At 41.8% G+C, this 9,892-nt stretch overlaps 1 protein-coding gene across 1 annotated transcript; it reads right to left on the bottom strand.

Moving 5' to 3' along the window:
* Positions 1-6,199: 6,199 nt before the first annotated feature.
* Positions 6,200-8,914, bottom strand: TIMM8A (translocase of inner mitochondrial membrane 8A). Its single transcript, XM_060087218.1, has 2 exons — positions 8,715-8,914; positions 6,200-7,260 (listed from the first exon to the last, which is right to left on the bottom strand). The coding sequence occupies exons 1-2, from the start codon at positions 8,844-8,846 to the stop codon at positions 7,099-7,101; spliced, it is 294 nt and encodes a 97-aa protein (XP_059943201.1). The 5' UTR covers positions 8,847-8,914; the 3' UTR covers positions 6,200-7,098.
* Between the last annotated feature and the right edge of the window lie 978 nt (positions 8,915-9,892).

The following is a 9,892-nucleotide window of genomic DNA, read 5'->3' as shown; positions in this document are numbered from 1 at the left end:
TCTCACTCCTACTCTCTAACCACCCAGTTCCTCTCCCTGCAAGCAATCAATGTTAACTATATCCTTCAAGAGATAATTTATGCTTATTCAAGCAAATGCGTACATGTATTTTAATCCCCTTTTGCACAAATGGTAGCAAATTATGTCTTAAATACTGCTGTTTTAATTTAACAATATGTATTGGAGCTCATTCCATATCAGTATATAAAGAGGTTCCTCATTTTGTACATGTGAGTATATCTGCAGGATGAGTTTCTAGAAGTCAGATTTCTGGAATAGGTTTATACATCTATCAATTTGGTAGATATTGCTAAACTGCTGTCCATGGAGGTGGTACCAGTTTACATTCTGACCAGTAAAGAGTACCTGCTTCCTTGCACCCACAAAGATGATATCTCAGGGCAGGTTTTTAAAATTTCTCTTAAATATAAACATCTTTTCACATGTTCAAGAGCCATTTGCATTTCTATTTCTTTGTGCTGTCTCTTTATATCCTTTGCCCATCTACTGAGTGACTGTTCTTTTATTATTGACTTGTAGGAGCCCTTTATATAAGAAGTAAATTAGGTCCTTTGTAGAAAAGTTTCAAATATTTGTTTCCCATTTGTTTTTCTTTTAACTTTTCTTATGGAAGAAGAAAAGTTAATCTTGCTGTTCATAATTTTTTATGTAGACCAAATTAATAACCCTTTCTTTTTTCGCTTCCGAGTTTTGTGTGAAGTGGGGAAGCTGAAAGCCCACTAAAGAATAAAGACCGAAGGAGATCTTGGTAATCACTGTATCAGTAAGGAAGGGAATATGAATCAGAGTTGATTGCTAGAAATTTGTAAAATTCTGTAACCTCTGTAACTTCCCTGTATTTATTCTGCATGTTGTCCCATGTCTATTCTCCCATGGTGATTCAAAGCAAAACCCTTACTATGCTAAGAGCCTATATGCTTGTCTTGTGGAGAATGGAGTGATTAGGAATTATAGTTAATCTGATGGGAAGAACCTCAAAGTGTTGGCAGCTTCAAGAAAAAAAGAAGAAAATAAAGCATCCCTGGGACCTGCCTAAGGGAAAGAAAAATAAAGAAAGTGCTTGAAAAATGGGGATCAGCTCTTTCAACCTGGTGGTGTATGCTGCCACATAATGATGGATAGCTGTTGAGAAAAACAACTAAGCCATGTTGATAATGTTTCCTTTGTAGTGACAAGGTACATCTAGCAATATCATGACCACCTGAGATTTTTAATTTGAACAATACTGGTTTAGTACACAGGTCAGTCATGTTATGTAGCAAATGGTTTAAGCTTTAAGGAAATAACTATAGGTCTGAAGGACAGCTTAACAAATACAGTAGGCCCTCTGTATCCACAGGTTCCACATCTGTGGATTTAACCAACCACAGATTGAAAATATTTGGAGAAAAATCCAGAAAGTTCCAATTAATTTTCTGAACTCTGGCAACTATTTACATGGCACTTACATTGTATTGTATTGGGCATTACACGTAATCTAGAGGTGATTTAAAATATACATACAGTAGGATGTGTAAGTTATATGCAAATACTACATTTTATATAAGGGACTCGAGCACCTGCATATTTTGGTATCTGCAGGGGTGGGGGTGTCCTGGAACCAGTCCCCCTGTAGGGATGACTGTACTGCTGACTCCCTGCCTCCCCACTTTTTTTCCTTTTTGTCTTTCTACTCATTCCTCCTTACCTCATCAGAATACAGTGTTAAAACTCAAATGATATTTTATTGTTTTTTCCCTCTTGGCTTGTTTCTAACTTTTCCCGTGATAAGTTTATAGAACATTGTGAGTAATCTTGTGACTTTGGCGATATGCTTATGTTCCTCAAATTGGAGGGCAGCAATAAATTCCAGGGGTTACCCATGGGGATGGCCATTTGTGTAACTTCCTCTCTGAAGCCTGTTCAACGTTATCAGTTGTGTTATCTCCCTCTATTCCCAGTCACTTTTGCTGCCCTTTGAGTCCCAAGGCATGGTCTCACTGGCACATTATTCTATCCCCTACCTCTTTCCCTATAATATGTTTTACTCCCTCTCCACTTTACTCCAGATTTCTCTCACAGCTCCCTCATATTCCTAACATGTCCCCTCCTGCCCATCCCCACTTCCACTATCTGAATTCAATCCTCCACAGTCTCTTGCCTGAACTAACGAAATACCCTTACTATTCTCCTAGTCTTAATCCAACTACCATATAGCTGTGAAAATGATCTTTCTAAATGCATATATGAGGGTAAGGGGAGGACTTTCATTTATCGTAAGCAATTCTATATTGTTTGAAAGTTTTAAAACATGCAGGTAGTACTTTTGTCATGAAACAAGTACAAATATTATATTATTCCACTTTAAAATTCTCCAACAGCTATCCATTGATTGCAACATAAAACTCAAAACTTCTTAACATTACATGCTCCTTTAGCTCTGCCACTTTATCAACTAGTTAGCTTCATGAAGTGACTTCTTACTTTTTTCTTGTTCTCCCAGAAAACAACTCTGCCAGGATGATCAAAGATGCTCAGTTCTGAATAATAATAATAAATAATAGCTACATTAAAGTACCTACAGTGTGCCAAGCACTTCACACGCACTCTCATTTTTCAACCCTGTGAGGTAGGCATTACCATCTAACTTTTTTATAAAGAAACTGAGGATCAGAGGTTAAGTGACTTCCCTAATGTCACGCAGGTACTGGCCGAGTCAAGATTTGAACCCAGTTCTGCCTAACTCTAAAACTCCGGCTCTTTCCACTCTACGATGGCATCTCTAGAATGAAATGTTCCCGTCATTCTGGCCCCACCTTCTAGAGAAACATTACTTCCTACCTTTAAACACTTTAGGAGGCAGTTTAGTATAGTATTTCAGTCCGTGAGCTCTGGAGTCAAACTGCCTGGGCTCAAATCCCATTCCTATAACTTATTAGCTGTGTAACCTTGAATAATTTCTCCGAGCTTCAGCTTCTCCATCTGTAAAATGAATATAATAGCTCCTCTCACACAGAATTGTTAACTTTTTAAAAAGATACAATGTAAAATACTTAGTACATTGTGTGGCAAGCAGTATGCATACCCTCAATAAAGCATAGCTATTATTATTATATTGCAGCTACATCTCAAAATTCTGTTGGCCCATTTGCTCATCTGGAGTTCCTGGTCAGTACCTCTGAATCCTGGTTTGCCATATCCTAATTATCCCTTCTATGTATTTCTGTGTAGCACAGTTATATTGTATAGGCTTTGCCTTTTTGAGGGATTTTCCAAGACTTAGCTTTAGATACACAACTTTTAATTCATAGATTAAACAGCTAATTGCTCAAATGTTGCTCACTTGTTAAGGTGTTAAGAATGTAATGATTTGTCAAATAGCTTTAGCATTTCTTATATAAGTGCTAAAATAGTAATTCAATTCTTTTATTGCAGGATTCATCTTTTTTGCCCTGTATATTGTGATCAGTTCCACTTACTTGTCTTCATACTGGGACCTCGGGATGACCAGAGTAACCTCGGGTGTATATTCTTATCTGCTCTTCTGTTGGCTCACGTTCTGTCAGGTATCAAGTTTGGATACTGCCTTGAGCAGCTGTTTTAGGGAAGCCAATCACAAAACCAGCCCTGGGCTGGATACTCTTGATTTGCCTTGTGATTTGTGTAAGCATTCAGATAAACTATCTGAACAGGGCCTTGGATATTTTCAGTACTTATGCAGTCATTCCCTCGTAGTATTTCCTTTTCCCTACTGCTGTTATGACATGCCCTGCCATTCTTTTCAAGAAATGGCAGCATATGGCCCTCAACAATTTTAGTGGTACCTCCTGTGGTTTCCTTTCCATAGCTCTTGGCCATTTTTCCTCTATAGCTTTTGAGATATCCCTTTTGGTCCATACCTACTGTCATTTAACTTAAGATCAATAAATGTAAACAATACCCTTACTCCTCCATGGAATGAAAATGAAGGTTACCAGACTTTTCTCTATCAACCTCTTTTGAGTCCAGAAGATGCCAACAACAAAAAAAATGAGGCTGAGAGGGAGCATGAGGACTCTGGGCTAAAATCTCCCTAGGCCAAAATTTTGTACTAAGGTATTGATATAAGGAAAAATTGGTTTAAAAAGGGCCATCAGTTGTTTTCCATGTAAAGGCTATTTTACATGGGGTTTATTGACTTTTTAATTCACACTCCTCTTGGAGATTTGTTAGCATAAATAAATATCAAGTTCTTGCTTGATTTCCTTGTATCCATTACCCCTAATGTTCATTCATGGGCAGGGGCCTTAGGGATAGTCTGGTTCCAGTTTTCACAGTATGCTTGCATAAACCCTAGAGGTCCTGAGACAGTGCCTTAGGAACCAGGGGGAGGTGGTGTATAGGGATGGGCAGGAGACAATAGCAAGCAGGCCTCCAGACACCTCCACCACCAGAGCAGCTTTGTATTTGTATTTTATATCTTAGGCTTCTTTTCATTTCAGGAAGAGTCTGCTAATCCAATCCTTTCATTTTATGAGTCTTGAATTTTCTACCCTGAATATTTGAAATGAGGACTTTGAATGTCATTAGGGCTGACAGTACCCTATCAAGGTTCTGAAAATAAATTTCTTAGGCTGACAAAACAAACAAGAGCTCAAATTGTTGCTCTGGTATGTAACCTCCAAGAGGATGCAGGCAAATGGTCTACCTTTTCGTTCCCTTTGTCCTGTGTCTAGTAGAGTCAAAAATATACTTGGTGCTCAAGCGTATTGCATGAATCTGACAGATCCTCTTTCTCATTATGTATGTTAGCTAAGCAAGCAATAATACTTGGTAAAACAGACATATCAGTTTGTGTCTAAAGGTAATGAGAATACTTTAACAGGTAATGAAGAATAAGAAATAATGATACAGTAAAAAAATATAATAAGTAATATATAATAAAAAGGAAGAAGACTATGGAAAAGACTAAAGGATCCTTCCTTTATGACTTGAGGTGTTACATGAACACTTAAATTTTATAGGGGGGGAAAATCAACACAGGCATATAGACACAAGGTATACACCAGATACCCATCCTAAAAGCCTGATTTCTCCTGGACTTCGAATGCCATTATTCCTACTACTCTGCTGCTGCTACTACTACTTCTTTACCATGTACATGTCATCCAAACAGCAGCCAGGCACTGCTAAAACTTAAGTTATATCACGTCACTGTCTGCTAAAAACCCTCAAATGGCTCCCCATCTTGCTTGGTAAAAGCCAAGTCCTCACAATGGCCTATAACACACTACATGATCAGCATATCCCCACCCGCCATCCCCCCATCTGTCTCTGACCATATTTCTTACTATTCTCCTACTCATTTTACTCCAGCCATACTGACCTTCGACTTTTCTTCTACACTGGTGTCACAGCATGCAGTTCCACCTTAGGGCCTTTGGACTTGGCGTCACCCCTACCTGAAACATTCTTCTTTCAGATACCTACATGGCTTGGTCACTTAGTTCTTTCAGGTCCCTGCTGAAATGCCACCTCCCCAAAGAGACCTTCTCCAATCGTCTTTAGCTAAAATAACAATGCCCCACAAACATTCCCTGACACCCTTACTCTGCTTCTTCTCCTTGGCACTCATTATATTGACATATGGATGTGTTTGTTGCCTGTCTCCCCATACTAAAACAGAAGCTCCACACAGGCAGGGACTGTTTCTGTGCACTGCTGAAATCCTGGCACCAAAAACAGTGTCCGACAGAGTAGGTACTTAAATGTTTGGTGAATTGTGTTTTCATCAGGAGTTTAAAAAATTTCCTTGTAGTGCCTATATGGTGGGAAGTTAAACAGGGACTTGAGGCTTCTAGAAATGTGTATTTCTCAACTTTCATGGGTTTGCACTAGAGGCTCCCAACAAGTAGTTCCACTTTAGGTCTATACTCCAGTCCACGAGGACCTGAAGTAAGAGGAGGGGAATCCAGTCACTATAATCTCTTCTACTACACTCAGGGAACTAACCATCAGCACTGAATTCCTTCCCTCTCCATCTCATCTCTAGGTTCTCTTTTCTAACAAAAAGGTCAGCAATCCCTGGAATACTGTGCCATAATTTTCACGGAACAGGTACCCAGGCTGACTACATTTCAGCCTTGGAACCAGCCCACACCAAATCTCTCCTAGGTGTAGGTGATAACCAGAATAGAAAGCCTTCTCAATCAGACTTGAATCTTGTAGAAGCTTTTATTTCAGTGATTAAAAGAATGCAATAAATGGAAACTATGCTGATTTACATTAGGCATGCACCTCTACCTGAAACTGCTGTTAGTTTTTGACTGGCCTAAATCTTTATAACTTATTTTTTCATTTAGGCACACCTTTAAATTTTTTTGGACCCTGACATACAGGGTAAGTTAACTTCTTCCTTGTGGCAGTTTAGTACGAGAATTATGTTCACTGGCTAGATTCCTTTAACTATAGGCCTCTAGACTCTCAGGCTACCTGTACTAGCTCAAGACTGTACTTTACGTATAGATATTTAAGTGAATCACAGTATAAGGGAGGGAGATAACCTAGAAAGGTGAAATGTACTGTATGAATACTCCATACATTTTTTTCCCAGCACTGATAATCAAACACTAGATAAGGAGGCCTACAGTCAAGTACCAAATTACTCTTTCCCCCACTGCTGCCCTTTCTGAGAGACACAAAGATGTATATCGATCTCTCCAGAAATCTGAAAGGAATCCACACAAATAACAGATTATTACCTATGTGGCCCCACTATCAAATTATAGAGCAGTTCCACTATTAAAATTATAGGAAGCAGTTAATGGGACTATGAGGAAAGCATCGTCCCACATACATTAATATACATCTAGTAGAGTTTTCCATTCATCTGTCAATTGTTCTCCCAAGATTAGCATTAAAAAACACAACCCCAAACACATTTGACCCTCAAACCACCCCCACACACAAAAATTGGTCTTTGTTCATTCTCAGTTGACAGGATGTCCCAAGAGTGACAAAGGTGGGAGCCAATCTCCCCACAGCCTTTTCTTCAACCATCCCATCAACTGCTCTTCACTTCTTGAACTACCTTCCTTTTCCAAAGAGGTAATACTCAGGTCAGTCAGAAAGGCTTTCTGAGAAGACTGGCTTGGATTTCTGGGTCTGTTCCAGTCGATTCAAGATGAATTGGCTTGTATCAATGAAGCGCTCAACGCAGTTCACAAAACAGGCCTCAGCCCGACTGTCCAACTTTGGCCCAGGCTTGTCCATGCACTTTTCCTGCTCAGGACAAGATACAGAATCACAAAGGGAACTTGGTAAAAAAAAAAGGAAGGGGAGCTTCTTGTTGCTTAGAGGAAAAACTTCACCTAAAAACAGTATCTGATATGTTAATAATAGTTCACATTTGGCAGCTTACTTTGTGGCAATTTTCTACAGCCTTACATTAAATTCTCACAACAACCCTATGGAATAGATACTATTATTAATCTTCATTTTACAAAGACGGAAGTTGTGGCACAGAGATACTTTGTCCTAAGTCATGGGGCCAGAAAATGGTGGAGCTGAGATATTACAAAGCAAGATAGGTAGCAAAATACAAGGGAAGTTAACCCTTCACTGAATTTGCTTAGAACTCTACAATGCTGCTTGCATTAAATGCCTTTAAGACACACTAAAACCTACAAAAGGAAAAAAGAATATCTATGACTGGAGATTCTATAACGTCTACGTAAGCCAGAGGCTCTTGAATCCTCCCTCAAGACGAATGGAAAATTGTATGAATTTTCCTAAAGGGCCCACAGCTTTCAGATTCCTAAAGGAGTCCTTAACCACACCACCTGCTGGTCCAAATGTAATGAATCAGATTTTTTAAAAGAATTAAAGCACTCTGGTTCAAGGCAGACAGGAGTTGAGTAAGCATTTTTTAAGGGTCAGAGTCCAGCAATACCATAAGTTTATGGTTCAAATGAATTTTGTTCATTATTCTCTGTGGTGTACTCAAGCCTCAGACTCTCCACTTCCAAGGAAAATTATCCTTGGCCTCTGAATTCTGTGAACTTTGTATGTCAAGGCAGGGCAGTTATGCTGTCTTTGGCTGCCAGAGAACACTTTGATCCCAAGCTGCAAATAAATGCCTTCTACCCTTTTGCCAAAGTCCCCTCACAGGGCATACTCAATTCCTCAACCTTCAGACCCGAAACGGCTTGGTATTACACAACAATCCAACAAGAAGGCAAAAAAGTGTGTATGTTGATAGAGATTACCCCACTTTTATAGTTAGAGGGCTAGAGCCACTCACTTCTCACGAGGGACGCTTAGAGCAACTGAGTAATCAAGGCAATCTCTGAAGAGTGCAGGGACAGGAGATTCACTGATTTTCTGGGACTCAGGGTGCCAAAAATGAAATCCCAGTACTTGGGGCTCTCATCAGTCTTGGTGACCAGCACTGGCAGCTTCAACCTTAGGTGCCTAAAGTGCTGGTTGGGACAACGGCATAAGTCTTCTATGATCTCCAATCCTCTGCACTAACAAAGCCGAGGTCCGGCGTGACAGCCCTCTGAGAAGCGGAGTCACTCTTTTTCCCTTCCGGCTCGACCTGAGGAACCTAAGGAAACCAAGGGGGTGCTGCTGGGTCCTCTCCCTTCCCCGAATCCCAAGCGTCGTGGCGAGTTGCGCGAGGCAAGGGCAGGAAAGTAGGTACAGTGGCCAGGTCCCAGCCCCAGGCTCCTCACCCAACAAAGTTCCGTCATCTGGTGCACCAGCTGCTGGAAGCGCTGCTTCTGAGTCTCTACCTCGATGAAATGCTGCAGCTGCGGGTCGACCGAGCCCAAACCCGCTGTGGAGGAAGACGAGGAGGACTCCATCCCAGCGCGGCCACGCGTGCAGAGACAAACTCTGCACCAACTCACCGACCTTCACGTGTCTCCGCGGCGGAACCGGAACCACAATCCACTGCCTCCGGGACTGCCTGGGGAGCGCACTGCGCCGGCGCGCGGCCCTACGCGCGTGCCCGCCCCCCGCTCTGTGCGCTCCTCCCAGCCGCCCGCGCGACTCGCACCTGCCCGCGCGCGGCCCCGCGGTGGCGCCACACCTGCCCCCTGAGGTCTCAGGACTCGTCGCCCAGCGCTGTGGCGCTGTTGAGACCTTATTTCAAAAAGACAAGAAAGAAAGAAGGTAAAAAAAGGAAGTTACTTCAGACCATGTGGCCCGTTCCTGGGCGGCCCAATAGCCCCGCCCCTGCCGGCTTCCAAATTGACCCGCGCTTTCCCCACTGCCAAGCTAGTGCTCGGCCCGGACTGCTGGGCCCGTCACTTAGCTGTCCTGGGCCCCTGGCTCTAGTTCTTTAATGGAGTTTACCCCGCCTGAGGTGGGGACAAGAGGATCTGGCAGAATTTGTCTCCTACTGTCAGATTCATTCCAATAGTATCTAATGCCTACTGCGTGTCAGGCAGTGTGCTTTGGTTTGTGATCACTGTCTCTGATTCAGAAGCAGAATTTTACAAGAGCCATACGGGTTAAATGCGGAGAATCCTGTGGAGTTCTCCAAGTAGGAATATGACAAACGAGTGCCATACAGCAGTTTTATAGGGCGCTTCAGAGAGGCTGCGTGATTAATCGAAATAGCAAGAAACTTCCATGCTTTCCAGTGATTTTATTTTATCAAAACACCCTCCCCTCCCATTTTTATTTTTATACACCATTTTATTCCTGCCAAATTCTACCTCCCTCCCTGCAAGCTCTATTGCCTACCCAAAGAGCAGTTGGACCCATTGTGAGGCTATTTACATTCCCTCCCTCCCCAAAAATGTTTCCATCCCAAATTCAGTCTGTTTTCATACTCTTGGGAAATTTCCTCTCTGGGGGAAAATACCAGGCACAATAATTCCTTGGCCTTTGCTCAGAAGGTACT

The sequence above is a fragment of the Mesoplodon densirostris genome, chromosome X (genome assembly GCF_025265405.1).
Source record: "Mesoplodon densirostris isolate mMesDen1 chromosome X, mMesDen1 primary haplotype, whole genome shotgun sequence".
NCBI classification, from domain to species: domain Eukaryota; kingdom Metazoa; phylum Chordata; class Mammalia; order Artiodactyla; family Ziphiidae; genus Mesoplodon; species Mesoplodon densirostris.
The sequence above is the reverse complement of the archived record's forward strand: the minus strand, read 5'-3'. Positions and strand labels throughout refer to the sequence as shown.

What these genes read in the sequence shown, in the direction of transcription:
- TIMM8A (XM_060087218.1), bottom strand. Translation starts at nt 8,846, where the DNA reads ATGGAGTCCTCCTCGTCTTCCTCCACAGCGGGTTTGGGCTCGGTCGAC. An exon ending in AGATGACGGAACTTTGTTGG is followed by an intron (nt 7,261 to 8,714) that starts GTGAGGAGCCTG and finishes TGTCCTGAGCAG; the next exon opens with GAAAAGTGCATGGACAAGCC.